Source organism: Palaemon carinicauda, chromosome 12 (assembly GCF_036898095.1).
Source record: "Palaemon carinicauda isolate YSFRI2023 chromosome 12, ASM3689809v2, whole genome shotgun sequence".
In the NCBI taxonomy this organism is placed as follows: domain Eukaryota; kingdom Metazoa; phylum Arthropoda; class Malacostraca; order Decapoda; family Palaemonidae; genus Palaemon; species Palaemon carinicauda.
The window spans coordinates 151,043,782-151,063,111 of NC_090736.1; the positions used below are offsets into that span (position 1 = coordinate 151,043,782).

At 43.1% G+C, this 19,330-nt stretch overlaps 1 protein-coding gene across 2 annotated transcripts in view; it reads left to right on the plus strand.

Annotated features, from left to right (window-relative positions):
- The first annotated feature begins 271 nt into the window (after positions 1-271).
- The window catches only part of LOC137651326 (uncharacterized), a 53,102-nt gene continuing 34,043 nt past the window's right edge, over positions 272-19,330 (plus strand). The window contains exons 1-2 of one of the 2 annotated variants that reach the window (XM_068384608.1): positions 272-388; positions 14,284-14,450. In XM_068384608.1, coding sequence (XP_068240709.1) covers positions 14,314-14,450 — 137 coding nt within the window. In that variant the 5' untranslated portion in view covers positions 272-388; positions 14,284-14,313. Of the gene's footprint in view, positions 389-2,962; positions 2,983-14,283; positions 14,451-19,330 lie in introns of those variants that run through there. The other variant, XM_068384609.1, reaches the window with a different exon arrangement.

A 19,330-nucleotide genomic window follows, 5' to 3' on the forward strand; every position in this document is an offset into this window, starting at 1 on the left:
TATTTATTCATTAACGGCGAACAACAGAAAGATATTGCAAAGTTATTTGGGCTGTAACCATGAAGTGCATTTGATGACGTCATTGCCAAGGCTAGTCGGCCACTTGTCCGAATTTTATAAAATTGGTTTGATTTCGTTAAAGTTGGTCCCTTTATTTACGTTAAACTTTGCTATATGAGTTTATAATATAAGATATGAATATAAATTTCTGATAGAATATTTTTTATAATTAAATTAATACTTTATCAGCCTCTTTAGGGAAAGAATAAACCGAAACAGTAATCGAATCATAATCGGACTAATGTTTTCAAAACGGAGGCTTAAAGAGTGGAAGGGTTGTAAGCCATCGCGACACCCATCCTTAACATTTGTTCATTTATCTTAAAAAGTAAGTATAGTTGTACCATGTCTTATCTGAATCTGGCACAGTAGGATCCTTCTCATTCATTATCCGTAGTTTTAGCTAAAGACACAAAGAAAAAACTGTTGTAATGACTGGTTATCTAGTGCGAGTTTCACACTGCTTTGTGATGACCGATTGTTATGACAATTACGCTATGGTTAAGTCGGGAAATGCGAACGATTTATAAAAATCCGAGAGGGATTTTTAGGTTTACATTAATGAGGCTATCACTTGGTTTAATGGCGTTATTTCGCAACGGTAAATGGAGTCATTTAGCCTATAAATTACATTGATAGACCTAAATGTTCTACGTGCATGTACTGGGTAGCTTAGGCCTATCCGTATTTACGGCAGTGAGCGAAGCTATTACCGGCTCGGCCACTTTTATTTTTGAAAGTAAAGAATACAATATTAAATTACAATTACCCAGAAACTAATACAATGTTAAGCAACGAAACCACCTTTCTGTAGGAAAGGTCAGGTCTAGTTGTAGGTCGGCTGTACGAAATATAAAAATTCAGTCCTTTATATGACGATGGTCCAGACTTCCGACATGAATAGAAAATTGGAATATCCATCGGTATTATTGTAGTTTATTACAGGGTAATGTAACTTAGGGAAAAACTGCTTATTTTCGTATATATTGATCCTCCAAATTGACACTTATGTAATTACTCATTGGTTATTGTTCAGCCGTGGCTCGCAGTTCACTGCTCTTATGTTTTGGCAAGCGGTAAATGGATGTGGGTGGTTATCTTGATGTTATTTCGGTAAATTTACAGTTTCATCCATTATGGGGAAACTGGAATAAAAATATATTTGTTGCATCAGAAATAGTGTAGTTCCAACGAATTTAACGTTTATTTTGACCGCAAACCATCCGATTTGGAGATTTACTAAGTTGTTCTAGAATGCAGAAAGACCCTACTTCATCCCAACAATTATGGGGGACACCAGGTGGGAACCGGGGTTTTGGGTGGGGGGGGGGCGTCAAATGATATTTGCAATAAATTAATACTTATCCTTCCACCACCCCTCCCCCTATACCCCTATCTAGCCCTACTGGGGGGGGCTCCGCCCCCCCTGCGACCCCCCCTTCGACCCCCCCTTAATGCCACAGTGATTTTCAGGGCACTACTGAACCTAATAAACCCACCTAACCTAGCCTAGGGGCTCTGTACCCCTACCTAGGGGCCCTGTACCCCTACCTAGGCCTACCGGGGGGGGGGCTCCGCCCCCCCTGCGACCCCCCCTTAAGGCCACAGTGAATTTTGGGACACTACCGAACCTAATACAACCACCTAACCTAGGGCCCTGTACCCCTACCTAGGCCTACCCCTGCGAGGCCACCCCCCCTTACAGCCACTACCTAACACATCCATCAAACCAAATCCAAAGGGATGGTACTGCTGCATACATCGTTATACTATCACCATTATAATATACTCTATAAATTAATGAAGCTTACCTTAAACTGTTGGTTCATCAAGATGTGTTGCTGCTTTGAGGAAAACGTGAAGCCGTTGGGAAGGTTCCTTGACATGCAGGCCAATTTTGATTTTGTAAAATTAAATTGTCTCTCTGGCACAAATCCACTAGGTTTTCAATAATCCCCGAATAACTTACAACAAATTCATTGCAAGTTAGGAAACAGTCAGGACAAGAAGATGGAATTTCAACTTCTTGTGCAACATGAGATGACGTGCTTGCTACTGCCTCCATTTCTAAGAACGAAATGAAATGCATGGGAAAGATGTATTGTGGCGCTGTTGTATTGTCGCGCTGTGATTGGCCAAACATGTATGACGTCATAGTGGATAGGCGCTGTGATTGGCCAAACGTGTAAGACTTTATAGTGGACTAGTTTGCTGCTGATTATAGTGGTGACAGGGCTCATTTGAGCAAAAACAAGACACAGTCAACAGTAACAACAGACTTAGAAAAAATCTGGGAGTAAGACATGAGTAGCGTGAGTTTGATCGTCGATATATAAAGAACTAGGCATTTGCGACAAATAATATTTTACAGAAATACTACAAAAGACTTGCTTTACTCGGGAAATATATTATTATAATAGATTTCCCATAATGGATGAAACTGTAAATTTTCCGTTATTTCAATTATCTAATTAATCAATTTGTTCAACTGGTTTATGCTCGGCCAGCTTCTCTTCACTTGCAAATAAAAAAATTTTCACTTTCTCCGTTCCAGCAAGCGATACGTGGATGTGATGCATGTACCTAGGATGACCAGACGTCTCGTGTTTGACGGGATTGTCCCATATTTTTAACATTTGTCCCGGGTCCCATATCGACCTTCCCTTTTGTCCCGTGTTTTCTGATATTTGTGAAATAAAGTGTTTTAGTGAAATTAAATTTGTATATCCTTCAAAGCTGCAAAATTTGCTTCAATGTAATATTTTAATGCCTTGAAACATGTAATGAACAGTTGTTTATAACAAAATCTACAAAGAATGCACTTTAAATCAAAAGAAAGTCAATGAAGTAGGTCCGGGCAATCTGGACCCAGCCGAGAAGGACTTTCCACAGTGTGACTGCATGCGTAACTTTGCCTAAGTTGTAAGTCTATATTGTTCAACTACCTCTCCAATTTACTCCTATTCAGGTGTCCCTAGTTTAAATTTTCAAAATCTGGTCCCCCTGCGGACACCAGTCGCGTAGTCAAGATGTTGACATTATTTTAGTTAAATAATTTATTTCATTGAAATATATGTTAATATAAACAAATAGAGCTGTATGTATATGAAGTTTCAACCAACTGGTTGTATAACAGTCTTCTCTTCTTTCAATGGACAGCTTCCTCTTTTTGCTTTTTGACGAACAGGTCTTGGTGGGGAAGCTCACGGTTGAATAGGGGGTCAATGAAGGGGTGCCAAACATGTTTTGAGAAATATTTGCAAAACATACTATTGTACATAAGTTTAGATGGCTCAAAAACACTATCACGTTTTATTGCACTTTCATCATTGGAACACTGTACAATGGCCGTAAGTCACCAAGCAGTCTATTCTTAAATAAATATGAAGGATAAGGAGTATAATTATAATAATTTAAGGTTTTTCGTACCATCAAACGAATCAATCATGTGAAAAGGACGTACTAGGTCGCTCTTGTAGGTACACGTTGCTATCTTCGCCTCTGGGCTGCAAAGAATGAGCAGTGTTGCACTATACATGATGCTCCTGTTACCCATTTTTTAATTTTAGAATTATTGAAGTTTGATTGGATAAAAAAATGCCCTCCGACAATTTTCCAGGTCAAATGGGGTCTAATTGGGTCGTTTAGTTAAGTGGTCTGCCCAATGTGCTGCTGAATGATTAAAACATCATCTACAGTGACTTCTAGGAATTAAGTTTGAAAGTAAAAGAATGTTTGGAAAGAGCTCGGCTGACAAATTTTAAGGCAAGTTTGATGATTTTAAAAAAAGTTCTTTATCTCTCTGGTAACTATTTTTCTGAGGGCTCGTTCCAACACAAATACAAACCATCCTCCTTTACTTACAGGAGATTGATAACAGCTAAGTCTGGTTTTAGTTAAAACTGTCAATGAGGGGTAAACAACCAGCAGGTAATTACCATGTAGCTCAATGTTAACCTCACTTCGTATCTCAGCCATCTGAGAATGAACGTGATCCTCTCTGCCTAGAATATTTTTGGTAGTTTCTGCATTTTTTCTTTGATTTTAAAGTTAACTTTTTCTTTATTTTTCCAGCTTGTTGTGTGCATGTTTGTTATCATGCTGCACATTTATGGGCAGTATCAAGGTTGATCATCACAGGTTATATGAGTACAGTATGGCATTGGCAAGGCTGAAATGGCCGTTAGATTGTCAACAAAGTAAACATAGTTGATCGCCAGGTGCGGGGAATCCTCTCTCCCTTGACATCCAGAACCACCTCCACTTTACTTCAACCGCATCTGTGTACGCATGTGCTGTACTCTTCTACGTCTCTTCCCTGACTGTTTAATCTTTTCTTTCTGTCTCAACTATCTCCCCTGCTGTTTCTTCTGTTGACGACCCTTGCGAGGATTTGGATCTTAGGATGCTGTGGCCTTTGCTAGGTATTGAAGGTACCCCATCTGCTGAGAATCTTTTGTAGGTACTAACATCTGCTAGAAACCAGAAGTCTGCTGCTTCCTCCTCTCTGGTTTGTCTTGCGGAGGAGGTGTCAGACAACGAGCGTGTTTCTGTGAAGGAACCCCCTGTTATAGCAAAGGTATTGCTATAACCCTCTACTTCTGTGAAAAAGGGCAGGGAGGATGCTCTTCTCCTGTTTCTTCTCCTGCTTCAGAGGTGTTTTCTGCTGCCTTGAGGAAGATGAAAGGAGAGGAAGTCACCAAAGCACAGGACAACAACTCGTTTGGAGTCTCATGAGACTTAGAACGATTCCCCTGAATGGTTTGGTGGAATGAGTAATGGTGCAATGAACCCTTACCCCTGGGAAAGAAGTTCGGTGCAAGGTTCTAGGGATTAAAATCATAAGAAAAATAATACTAAGCTTTACTGTCACAACTCTGGTCCCTCTTGTGCCTAGGGATGCTCCTGAGAGACTTGGGTGACTGAGTACCCATCCAAGAGAGCTGCGAGGAAGGTGACGGTTCCCAGTTGTAAGTAGAAGAAAAACTTCGCGCCCTTCTGTTCAGTCTCCATGTGAGAAACTAGCAAACCAAGAGCGTTAACTGTGTAACAGGATCTCCAGAAGCACAATCCCCTGATCATCTTCGTCTCGTTTTCCACAAGCATGACAATCTCGTGTTTTTCCCTCTACTTCTTCCAAGGATAGGAAGTCTCGCTCTTCCTGTTCTCGTTTACTACAAGTGAGGATGTCTCGTGGGTCGGTCTTGCTCCCCAGGAAACAGGAAGGCTCTCCCTTATATTTCCCATTCGGAGTGACGTTCACAACATTAGTCCTGTAAGCGACATTCCTTTTGAATGTGTTTTCCCAGAATTCGTTCACAGTCGCCATGATTATGCTTACCCCAAAAGGGTGATAACCGTTCTCAAGCCCCATTAGTATGAGCACAATCAGGTAGAATATTGTCTTGGTTTCGCACCCCACATTCAAGGGATCGCAGAGAGGAAACTATAGCTTCTACCTCTCGATCGCCATTGATGAAGACCATACATGGTTGGTCTTCCTAACAACGATTAGATCCTTCTTCCAAGAAGTTTCGGTCCCACAGAGACCACTTCTTCTGAATAGACAGCTGGCCTTTGGACCATACAAGTCAAATTGTCTAAGGCTTCTAAAGGAAGACTACTTATTCCTTCAAACAGATTAGAGAAGTTTTGTCTCCTAAGGCTTCAGGTTCTGAGACAGTTCGACCAAAGAAATCTTCCCCTAATGAACAATCCACTCCTCACAGTACCTTGCCAGGTTTGGACAAGGCTGCTTCTGTCTCCCAGTCCAAGCACAAAGACAAGAGGTCAAAGCATCATTCTCTTCCCAAGGAGGATAAGCCATGAAAATGCTTTGTCCCATAATTTGTAAGATTGCTTTTGGATGAAGACGAACATTTTTCCTGGGATTCTTCTGAGAAGGATTTGATGAAGGAGACAAATCTCACATCTGCTTCTCTTGCTGAGGATTACTGGCCCGGCTTGATTGTAGGCCTGACCAGTCCTATGCTAAGCTGGTGGAGGTCCCTTCCTCCTGTGTGGAATTGGAGGATCTCCCTGGATCGTTACTCCAGACTGGGTCGACCTTTCTGAAGGTCTTGCTGTTCATTAGGGAACTAGGCTAATTTGAAGTGTCGTCTGAAACCATTAAAGGGGGCCTTACCTTGAACGACCTGTGCTACAGTGCTCCCCAGGGTTCTTGTCCTATCCTTGAACTACCTTGGTCCAGGCTTACTCTGGTGGCACTAAGTAAGGTAGACCTACAGATCACAGTACCCAGAAACTTGGTACGGTTTAGTCAGTCGAATAATTTTCTTCCACCGGCACCCTCCAGACAGCGTAAATTTTATGTCCCAGAAGTCATTCCACTTACCCCTTTGTTAGTCGATGATGCACTCTAGGAGCTGACAAAAGGGTCTTCAGTGGAGAAGCTGAAGTACGAGGAAACTTGCTTTTTCAGCTTCCTTATCTACAGTGATGGAGTTGGCATCAATAACAACCTTCCGGGCTACCTCCTGGATTGACCATTGGTCAGGGGTGGTAGCCCATCTTTCAATGTTCTACCTTTCCTCAGACAGCCTGAGGAAGTTTTGAATCACCTTTTTAACAAGCCAGTCCCCCAATCAGTGGACGAATTGGTCCTCAAGTGGATAGTTGCAGTTACGGACTGCTTTTTCAGTTGTGTGGGATGGAAGGTCATCCCTTCGTTGCAGAATTCATGCTGGGCGCGATGTCTTTGTTCCCACAACAGAATGTCAAGGTGGAGGAAGATGAGGCAATACCTCCTCTTCCAACAGTTGGTGGCGTTTAGGAGTCAAGGTTCCTCTAAGCACACCACGCCTGGTATTTCCTCTACTTCTGCCACGAGACTGGCAATAAAGGAGCAGACAGCCATACCAAAGTCCAAACCAGCTCCCTCCTCCTTTCAACTTCATTCTAGCTGAGCCAAGAAGGGAGGGAGGCGGGGAATGCTGAGAATAGTGACCCCCTCCTGGGGGGATGCTTGTTGAGCCATTGGGCAATGTTTCGGTAACACAGAGCAGGAGAGTGGGTGGTAGAGGCCTTTTGGACTGGATACCACCTACCGTTCATCAGCTCTCACCTCCCACTCGCTTGAGTTCTGATGACGTTTCAGGTTTATCCTTTGGGATCACTGAAAGCTCTGACACTTGCAGCAAAAGTTTCGGCAGTGTCATACTAGAACGAACTAAAAGTCAACCGAGGTGGATCTCCTGGCATCTACATTTAACTGTTTCTAGTAGAGAAGTTGACAGGAGGGTGAAGACAATGATTAACTTCTCTCCTTTGAATAAGTTCGTAGAAAGCTCAGTTTTAAATATTAAACTTAGCCGGTGAATATATAATAGCTGACGTCTCCGACGGCTCGACAGAATTCAAAAACTCGCGAGCGATCGCCATGAAGGTAGCGGGTGTGCCCACCAGCGCCGACTCGGCCAGATACCGCATATACATGTAAACAGCTCCAGTTCTTCTCTGTCGGTTTCATCGACAAGTCGATTCCACTCGCTATTATGACCTCGAGTTTTCTACCGAATTGGTGAAGTACTTGGTTTTGGTTTTATTGCTTTCGCCGTGTTGGATTATTCACTACTATCCTCAAAAGAAATGCTTTTGAAAGGAGAGTAAAAGTGTTTTGCCCTTGCTCTTTTATCTCTGGTTTTTTCCATAGAGTAAAGATGGCCGACCCTTCCCTTAGTGTACGGAAGTGTGTTTTAGGCTTTTAGCAATTATCTTATCACGTTATAAATTGTTGTTGTTAATTATAGATTTTCCTCTATATATTTTATATCTCACACGCCTTTATTAGGCCTCTTCGATTAGCTTTCCATTTATACTAAACATCAAGATAAATTTTATGTTTTGTTTATATGCGGCCTTACCTATTCCTCCCCTAGTCCGAGAGTAGGCGGTCCTAACTTGGAAACCGAAGTTAAACAACGTTGAGCCCATTCAACTTTTATTTTCGTTAAGTTTAAATCATTTGCTCTGTAAGAGTTATGAAATGAATATTTTTTAGTAGATATTTTATGAAAGATTTTCTTTGAATAGTCTTCGTGCTGTTTCAAAGATGAACTAACATTTGGTTTATTTATGCTACGCAGTTTGCGCTCTATCGTTACGATAGAGAAAGAGAGAATCACGGTTTCACTTTGCAGAAAGAGTAAATCGATTTTGACGTTTTGTTCATTCTTCTTTCAAACTGAAGTGTTTTAAATACTAATTTAAAGGAACTTGTTAATTTTCAATTTCTTAGTCCTTTCAGTTTTTTCCTTTGGTCAAATAACCTGTTTATTGACGAAGGGTGAGTGGGCATTTCTCTTCTGTGTGAAATCAAGAGAGAGAGAGACGGAGAGAGAGAGAGGAAGAGAGAACGTTCCGATCTTTATTCTCGTCCCAAGCGAGTAACGTTCTCGATTCAGTTTTTTACTCTCGTCCCAAGTCTCTGTACGGGGAGAAAGGATAAAACGTTTTTAGTTTTTATTCTCGTCCCAAGGCACTGTACGGTGAGAGATTGAAAACGTAGTTTTTAATGAACTAGTGTTTAGTCTCCTCCCCAGTCACTGATCCTTTTAACTTTATATATTTCCGTTTTATTCGATATATATGTTTACTGATTTTTGCTTGTACTAATGTGCTTACATTATACGACTCATTTTGCAATTATAACCTTTTGATGTAGGGGAGAATTGCGTGCTTCAGGTAGAAATCAGTTTTATTCATGCCTAATGTGAAATTATTGAAAAATACGATTTCAGTGAAGTAAGTGCAAAAACAGAAAATCGTAGTGATAAAGTGATAATTGCGCAAAGTGTTTTTTAGTGTTGCGACCGAGGGTTCGTCTGTTCGTGCTTGTCGTTCACCTAGTCCGAGACCTCTTTCAGGCTCCCATGCTACCAGGGAGAAGTAATGTCGTAGGACTTATGGGGACGAGAGGCTTTAACCAACGAACAAACGTTCCCTCTATGGTATCGGGCGTGTCTAGCAAGATCGCCCCTACCATAAGACGAGCGAGGCTGTTTTTTCTCCTCGTCATCCGAAGGCTTCTCGCAAAAGAAACCTTGGAGCAAAGTTTCTAGACCCTTAAAGCGGAAGTCAGTCCCTTCAGGACAGGTCCAGCGTCCTGGCTGTAGCCATGGGGACAGCTCTGACCCTTTGCAGTCGTCGGAAGACGGTTCGCCTATTAAACGCAATCGTAACACGGGGTCCGAGGGTCGCGGTTAAGGCAATGTTTTGCCAACACAGACGTTACCGTCGTCTCGGCCCGTTCCGACTCCTGTTGATCCTAAATGGGTTGTCCTGCAGGACATGCAGACTAAGCTTGCCTCCCTTATGGAGAAGTATGACGTTGAGCAGGTTCACGATGAACCTTCGCTTTCGAGTCGCCGTTACACTAAACGAGACTCTGGCCGTCAGCCGCCCAAATGAGCCTTTACTCGTCCTTTTGACGTTATGAAACGTGATGTTGGTAGTTTGTCACGTCAGTCACGTGACTTGGATCCTCACTCGCTGCAGTCCCGTGTTGACTTTCAGCCGCTGCCGCAGCCTCGTGTTGACGTTCATCCGCTGCCGCAGTCTCGTGTTGACGTTCAGGACGTTCGCCAACCAGCTCAGTTGCCTTGTTTTGACGTTGAACGTCAAGCACCGCAGTCAAGAGTTGTTTTAACTGCTCTATCTAGGCAGTCAAGGCAGTCTCGACTTGACGTCGAGCGTCCTCCCGCACCTGTTGTTGTTGCTGGTCAGTCCTTTAAGCAGTTACATGACGTAGCGTCCTTGACTGCTACTGATGCTCCTTTGCGTGTGGACTCTGCTTGTCAAGCATTGCCACCACGGCAGGTCTCTCCCTTGCTTGAGACTCGGCAATTGTCGGACGAGGTTCCTTCAGATGAGGAAGTTGCTGATCCCCCTCCTACTGATATTCCCTTGGGGACTTTGTCAGACGAAGAGGACCCTAAAGCTGCTCAGCCCTCTATGGACTTTAAATAAATCATGCTGATTTTTAAGGATCTTTGTCCGGACCATTTTGTAACTGCTGCTCCTCGTTCGCCTAAACGTCAGAGTTTACACAAGGTCTAGCTACTTCGAAGCCGTTGTTTTCTAAGCTATTGCTCTCTCGCTCTTCTAAGAGAGCTTTACGTTTGCTAGGCGACTGGTTGATCACCAGGAGGAGTTTGGGGGAGACAGCCTTTGCTTTCCCTCCTTTTAAACTGGCTTATAGAGCGAGCGTCTGGTATGACACGGGAGAAGTTCTCGGCTTGGGAGTTCCTGCCTCTGCCCAGAGAGACTTCTCAAGCCTCATAGACTCTCCCCGGCGCCTGGCCATGAGACGCTCCAAGATTTTATGGTCGGCTTCAGAGCTAGACCATCTCCTGTTAGGAGTTTTTCGAGCGTTTGAAGTTTTGCTGTACAATTATGTCATGCATGAACAAGGCTATCAGGGATGGCTCCAATGATCTGACAGCCACGTTCTCTGCAGGAACAAGACTATCAGGGATGGCTCCAATGATCTGGCAGCCACGTTCACTGCAGGAGTACTTAAGATGTAAGTGCGCTCAATGTGTTCATTGTCAAGACAAACTTCACGATGAAGACTACCAAGCTGTCTTGACAGCATTAAGGGAAGGCGACTTGATGGTCTCTCTCGACCTTCAGGATGCATACTTCCACATCCCGATTCATCCAAACTTTCAACTACATCTGAGGTTTGTGGACGGGAAAGTAATGTACCACTGTCGAGCACTGTACTCCGACCTCATTCCTGCTCCTCTTGTTTTTACAAGGCCCTTGCAAAATGTAGCAAGCTTTCTACATTTTTTGAGGATTCAGAGCCTCCCTTTATTTTGACGACTGGCTAATCAGGGCGTCGTCATTATATCGCTGTCTGGAGAGCCTCTAATGGACATTAGACCTAACCAAGGAGCTAGGTCTCATAGTGAACGTAGAGAAGTCGTAACTTACAGTATCCCATCCCAGACTATTCTTTTTTTGGGAATGGAGATACAGTGTCTGATTTTTCGGCCCTTTTCGTCTCCCGCAAGAATGGAACAAGCTCTGTTAAAAGTCCTTCACTTGCAAGAGAAAAACAGTTGCTCTGTAAGAGTTTGAACTAGCCTCGTGGGAACTCTCATCGCTGGAGTAGTTTATCTCTCTGGGGAGACTCAACCTATGCCCTTTCCTATTTCACCTAAAACATTGGAACAAGGAGAAGGGCTTAGTGAGTATCTCTTTCCCAATCTCCAACTCAGTCTAGACATGTCTGACTTGGTGGGACAGCAACATCAGACTTCGAGAAGGTCTTTCTCTTGCGATCAAGAACCCAAACCATGTGTTGTTTTCAGATGCAGCGGATTTGGGTTAGGGAGCTCCACTGGACAGTCTGGAAGGCTCGGTTCTTTGATCCACGGATCAGAAGGAACTCCATTTAAGGCAGTAACATCTCTCCTTTGGCGAGATTTGTGCAGAAATGAATGTCTTGGCGGACGGCCTCAGCAGAAGAGGACAAGTCATCTCCATGGAGTGGACGTTGCATAAGACTGTGTGCGAGAAGCTATGGATGACATGGGGTCTACCCACCATAGATCTTTTTGCTACTCTCTCTGACAAAGAGGCTCTCGACTTACTGCTTTCCAGTTCCAGATCCAGAGGCAGCTCACATAGACGCTTTCCTGCTGGACTGGTCTCACCTGGACGTTTTATGCCTTTCCACCTTTCAAGATCCTAGACAAGGTGCTGCAGAAGTTCACCTCTCACGAAGGGACCAGGTTGACATTGGTTGCTCCACTCTGGCCCGCGAGAGAGTGGGTCACAGAGGTACTTCAATGGCTGGTAGACGTTCCAAGGAGTCTACCTTTAAGGATGGATCTCTTACGGCAGCCCCACGTAAGGAGTCTTCATCAAAGCCTCCCCGCGCTTCGTCTGACTGCCTTCAGACTATCGAAAGACTCTCAAGAGCTCGAGGATTTTCGAAGGAGGCAGCCAGAGCGATTGCGAGAGCTAGGAGAGCATCTACCATCAAGGTCTATCAGTCGAAGTGAGAAGTCTTTAGAGACTGGTGCAAGTCATCATCCATTTCCTCTTCCAGTACCTCTGTAGCCCAAATTGCAGACTTTCTCCTACATCTGAGAAATGTTCGCTCCCTCTCAGCGCCCACTATTAAGGGCTACAGGAGCATGTTGGCGTCTGTGTTCAGACATAGAGGCTTAGATCTGTCCAATAATAAAGATCTCCAAGATCTCCTTAAGTCCTTCGAGACCTCTAAGGAGCGTCGTATGGCAACTCCTGGATGGAACTTAGACGTGGTCCTAAGGTTCCTAATGTCCGACAGGTTTGAGCCATTACATTCAGCCTCCCTGAAGGATCTCACCCTCAAGACGCTTTTCTTAGTGTGCTTGGCTTCGGCTAAAAGGGTCAGTGAGATCCATGCCTTCAGTAGGAACATCGGCTTTTCTACAGATAAAGCCACATGTTCACTTCAGCTTGGTTTTCTTGGCCAAAAATGAACTGCCTTCTCGTCCTTGGCCTAAGTCATTTGATATACCTTGCCTGTCAGAGATCGTAGGCAACGAGCTTGAAAGAGTGCTGTGTCCAGTTAGAGCTCCGAAGTTTTATTTAGCTCGGACTAAATCCTTACGAGGTGGATCTGAGGCCTTGTGGTGCTCAGTTAAGAAGCCTTCATTGCCTATGTCAAAGAATGCTTTGTCATATTTTATTAGATTTTTAATCCGAGAGGCTCATTCTCACTTGAGTGAAAAAGATCGTTGCTTGCTTAAGGTTAAGACGCACGAAGTAAGAGCTATAGCAACTTCCGTGGCCTTTAAGCAAAACAGATCTCTGCGAAGTATTATGGACGCGACCGTTTGGAGAAGCAAGTCGGTATTCGCGTCATTTTACTTAAAAGATGTCCAGACTCTTTATGAGGACTGCTACACACTGGGTCCATTCGTTGCAGCGAGTGCAGTAGTGGGTAAGGGTTCTACCACTACATTCCCTTAATTCCAATATCCTTTTAATCTTCTCTTGAAATGTTTTTAATTGGGTTGTACGGAAGGCTAAGAAGCCTTTCGCATCCTTTTTGATTTGGCGGGTGGTCAAATGTCATTTCTTGAGAGCGCCCAGATTAAGGGTTTTGATGAGGTCCTGTTGTATGGGTTGTCGCCCTGGATACTTCAGCTCCTGGGAGTCTTTCAGCATCCTAAGAGGATGGCTGGGCTTCGTGAGGAAAGCGGACTAACAAGGCAGAGTAATCGTTAGAGTCAGCTTCCTTACCAGGTACCTATATTTATTTGGGTTTTGTTATGATATAACTGTCAAAAACTCTAAGCATATACGCCGTAAACTGTATTAATACTGGTCTCTACCCACCACCATGGGTGTGAATCAGCTATTATATATTCACCGGCTAAGTTTAATATTTAAAAATGATATTTTGATTATAAAATAAATTTTTGAATATACTTACCCGGTGATGAGAAGAACTGGAGCTGTTTACATGTATATGCGGTATCTGGCCGATAGTCGGTGCTGGTGGGCACACCCGCTACCTTCATGGCGATCGCTCGCGAGTTTTTGAATTCTGTCGAGCCGTCGGAGACGTCAGCTATTATATATTCACCGGGTAAGTATATTCAAAAATTTATTTTAGAATCAAAATATCATTTTGTGCCCCTATCAGGAGATGGGACTTATATGTTTTTGGCATTCTGAAGGAAATATATTCAGATACCCATGCATCGATTAAGCAGTGGTGCATAAGTTCAAATTCCTGTTCATTGGATTATTCCCCACGCCGCAAGTGTTCACTCAAGTGTTCAAGCCAGTTTCCGTTTAAGTCCAGTCATACAGGATTCGTTTTGATAAGGTAATACTTATAAGAAAATGAAGAGAGCTAAGAAAATTTCCAATAGTCAACTTTTAAAGCATAAAATTCTTTCTTAAATGGTTTTTAAAGGAAATAAATCGACCGAGAAACGAAACATTAGTAGGAGTTTGATCAAACTCAACAACCCAAAAGTAACGTTGTTTTAATGGGGCCGAGTCGCACCCTTTAAGGAAGCTCTTTTGTGAAATAAGTGAAATTTAATTTTTTTTTAATTCATCTATCAAAGTATCACAAGTTACACATCCTATTTTTAGACTTGTGTTGAAAGTTTTGCATGTTTGAATTTTTCTCGACTAAGAAATCAAGTGTAAATTACTTTAGTAATAAGAATTTTCTTTTTCCAGGATAATCTATATTTAACCAGATGTAGAAAAATGACTTCCATAGTTGCACAAGGTGCAAATAACTCTGTGTCCTCATATCATCGTCCACCATGCCTTTCATCTTTAGCTGCTACGTTTGTTGCCCGGAGCCTTATATATGAAGATTATGATGAATGCAATCATTATAGGTAAGATTGGTTATTTTCAAGCTATAAGGATTTTATCTATTAAATCTGATTGTTTTTATTCAGAGGTCATCAAGTTGGCATTTTCAGTTCATAGCATATTCTATTCCTAGGTAAATACTGTATGGAAATAATAAATATTAGGTACATACTATATGGAAATATTAAATATTCGATTAAAATCATGAACTGTGAAGTGTTTATAATTCTCTCTCTCTCTCTCTTTTTATAAATCTGATTTAAAATGTTGAATGAACATTGTTTGTTCCCATGTTTACACAAACCTTTTGCCCTTGTACTATGTATATACCTTTAGCAGCATTGGAACGGCCAGTGAATAGTTAACAAGGTGTGTAGTTGGTTATTGACGGGTGGCGCGAGCCGGAAACCCCAGCCATCCACCTTTTGTCTTTGGTGTTGGTGGGCAATTGGCCAGCATGTATGTGTTGATGAGCTCCTCTCTATCCTGTTGGATGTTTCCTTATGTTCATTTGTGATAAGCGTTGATTTTTTATTTTTGTGAACGCTGTCGCTTTCGAGCAAATTACTATAAGTTAAGCCTGTGTTGACTGTGTTGAAGTGAATTTTGTTCTTTCTGTATGAGGATACTAACCTTTGAAACCCTGTAAGTTAAGTATCTTTGTAAATGGGTGACTATTAGCAGCCCACTTCCTTTTGGAATGATGTTCTCACTCTTCTAATCAGGAAGATAATAGTATACAGTACTTCATTTAATTTTGTGGTAGTTCCTCTGCATGGTAAGGGAGTTATCCATTTCAGTCAGAGTTTTGCCCTACCTGCATGTCCAATTGTGTAAATTTTTCTTGATGGGCTAATCTACCACAAACAGTGTTTTCTGGATGGTGACCCCTGTGTTGCTGTGTTTGTGAGTTTTCCCAGGGCTCTCCTTGAAACAAAATCTCCGGTGTAGTGGTTTTTGTTGTGGCAGCGGAAGCTCTTGTAGCTTCTTCCTCAGGAGTGGATTCATTATTGGTTGTCCAGACTATGACCCCTTTGATGGAAGAATGGCTGCCAAGAGGAAGGAGAGTTCAGCCCCTCTCTTCCTCTTCTATCAATCTCTCCATAACGATTGCTCTCCTCCTTAGGGAGGGAATGATGGTACTCACGCACTAACTGGTACTTACGGGGTCAGTCAAGCAAGCACAAGTTAGTGTTACAGTTACTGCTGTTGCATTTGTAGCAGGTGAGCAGTTCTACCTAGAAGAAACATCAGCACTGTGGACCAAGATAGGGTGGAAGTGTATGAGCCCACCTCTCATTCCTATCGTGATATGGATGATTGTTCCTTACTTCAGTGCGCGCTCTATGTTACATGGAAGTCACCCACTAATGGGTACCTTTAGGGTTGGGTAACAGTCGTGAGCTTGGTGTTACAGCCACCACTGTTTCATCAGTTGAAGGTGAAAGGTCATACCCTGACCAATTTCAAGCACTGTACAGTAGGCTATTCAAGGTACCGTTTGCTCTCCTGTCTTGTACCATTACAGAGCTCGCTCGGTTAGTGACCGTAAGCTTTGTGTGACAGCCACTGCTGTTTTATGAGTTGCATGTGAATAGTCATAATAGGACCAATCTATAGCACCGTAAAGTAGGCCAATAGGGGTATCATTTACGCTACTCTTCGTGCTGTTACAAAGCATAGGTGTTGTTTTTCACACAGCCAACTGCTACTTTGGAATTGGTTAATGATCTTGGTGTAACAGCTCCTACTGTTTACCTAGCCACTAGAGTGTTTTCTCACCAAACCTGCATTTTCCCCATGAGTCCCCCTACTATTTCTCTCCTAGTGGAAGAAACAGTGCGTTCATTGCACAAACATAACAGTGATATTCCATGTGCACACGTGCCCAATGTTTCCAAAGACGATTGTACAGCATACTAGCCTGTCCACGTGCATGATGGTCCGAGCACACGGTATTCCACGTGGACAAGCTTGTCATATGGTTGTTCACACTTACAATTGTCCACATGCACATTGGTCCATGCACGCTATCTTCACAAACACAGTCATATATGCGCACAAACTTCATAAACATGATCATTCATACTCACGATCGTTCACAAATATGATCGTCCACTTGCACGATCATCAACGTGCACTAGATTCCTGAACAATATCATTCAAGTTCACAAACACAATCAACTACACGTTCGAGCTTCACGAACACAATCATCTATGCACACTATCATCCACAACAAAGATAGTTCTCGAACACAAACTTTACAGAGTCATCTACACACTTGACAGTCAAGCATACAATTACCACCATGCAGAAATAGTTCACGTATTGCGTTTAATATTGCCTGTACAGTACCATGCAAATGCTCCGTTACTGTTAAATGACTCCTGTGACTGATCTCTCCACACATTTGCATGGTGGTATGGGAACTTGTCTACTAATATGTTCATTAGCGGTCACTTATTTGAAATGTTTCCTTTCCTGAGAATATGTTTTGGTATGCCATTGAGGTATTCACCTTTCAAATCAGACACTACACAATCGGACACCTTGTGCTTGTTCAGTGACTTATGAGTTACAGAACTAATATCATTTACTTCATTGTATCCTTTCTAGTACTGTATACAATACTAGTGGGAGAGAAACCTATGATGGTTCTCATCGCCTATACGGACTTTGAGGTCTTCCCTTCATGAGTGTTAAATTTTTCCAGTACTCTTTTCCTTCGTATTTTGTCTTTAGGTGAACGTTATGATTGTGTTCTCTCCTAGCACGAAAAGTCATCTTGAGCTTGTTCTCCACATTCATCATTTCCCATGGGATCAGTCGGCTTTGGGATACATGCGATCAGAAACCATGGCAATTGGAACTTACACTCTTTCTTCTTGTGATTGTTACTTTCAAGTCATCATCGAACAGGTGTGCCTGTCTCCTGTTACCTCTTCCTTCCCAGCAGTGCTAACATGTCTAAATGGTGATTGATGGAAGAGAACTTTCAGAAAAGCAGTTCCCTGAAATGTGCACTACCGGAAATGCTACCGTTCAAGGACATATCCAAGGAGGGGTGAGGTGCACATCTGGAGGAGGCCACTCTTCACAGAAGTGTTGGACTCTAGAGGAATGAAATATTCACATCAACGTACTGGGTTTGGTGTAGACTCTTTGATCCTTAAGAGCCTTCACGAGGCAGCTTCAAGGCCAATTAGTTGAGCTGATGAGTTACACCACCATGGTTGTGGGATTTATCAACGAGCAGGGGAGGTGGTTTCTCGTTCCCTTTGCCTCTTAGCAAGGAGGGCTCACTCCTGGGCAATGGACGGGGTAGGACGGATAGCAAGGTTCATTCTAGGGAAGCGAAGTATCATAACTTACAAACTTGGAGGGTATAGCCAAGTGGTTAAGTCAGAATGGTCCCCTCATCCTCAAGTGGTGGCGACTCTTATGACTTCCTGTGATTTCCCCACCATAGACCTGTTTGCTCACCATTTCTGAGCCTGATGGCATTCATCGAAGATGCATTCCAACACCACTGAGACAGAATGGACACGTATGCCTTCCATCCTTTCTGCCTAATCAAACGTGTTCTTAACAAGGTCCTGTCCTCTTCCAATCTTTGGTTAACATTGGTGGCACCAAAGTAGTACCTGGACCTAGTTGCCCTTCATGTGGACGAACCTCGAGAGTTTCTGTTGAAACCAGATCTTCCATGCTAGCCTCAAATGAAAAAGTACCACAACTTCTCGGAAAGAAAGGGTTTTTGAAGAGAACTGGGAGAAAGATGTTGGACTACCTTAGAAAATCCTCCACGGCAGTCTACCAAGTCAGTAGGCAGTCTTCTGTGCATGGTGTCTGGGTGAGGACATTGCTCCAGTCTTGGTCTCCTTGTATTCCTTAGCGGACTTCCTAGTTTTTCTCTGTAGGGACAAAAGGTGGTCAGTACTAGCGATGAAGGTTTATCCAGCTGCTCTAGGTCAGGCCTTCCGACACAAGGGACTTGACCTGGGAACCTCCAGAGAGATCTCCATGCTCATTAGGAGTTTTGAACAATCTTGTCCTCCCAGACAATTATGTCTTCTGGAATTGGACGTCAGGAAGGTTCTGTCATTTCTCGCAAGGCCCCGTTTAGCTCCATTGGAAGCATCAGACAAGGACCTAACCCTCAATGTTGATTTTCTTCTAGCGTTGGCATCGACCAAGAGAGTCTGTGAGCTCCACGGTATCTCCTACCTGGTCTTACACTGCAATCATTGGAAAGAAATGACCTGTTGTGATGATCTGTTTGAGTTGTTCTCAATCCCGTCAGTTCCCTTTCTGATTCACTAGAGGACCTCCTGCTTGGTCTCATCAGGAAGATCAAGAGGTACCTGAAACAAAGGGCTCACCCTACAGACCAACCATACAGAGCCTGTTCATAACCTTAGGGACGAGGAAGAGAATCAATTGGAACACCATCTCATTCAGGAGAGCATACAAGAGTAGGGGTGGTGTGACTCATCCTAGTACAGTATTAGAGCTCAAGGGGTACGATGGAGGCTACCATAGCCTTCAAGAAGAATGCCTTGGTAGGAGTGCTGTTGAAGTGGGAGTATGGAAGAGACAGTCCACCTTCACAGCACACTACCTAAGGGAGGTTATCCACAGGTTGCTCATCAACTTCTCCGTAAGACTGACCGTTAAAGGATACTTCCTGTTTCTCGCTACTCCTCAGCCACCCCAATCCAATTAAAGAATTTAGGTTCTATACACCATACAGTGCTGGTATGAGATTGGCCAGAGGAGCCTTTAGAACATCGCCTATCACACCTACAAACCTTTATCGAAACTTATTCTTCGGTATTGGTTTAGGTTGCAAAGACTTCCTATTTCTTTACCATATGAGACTGCAAACCTTATAAGGCATAC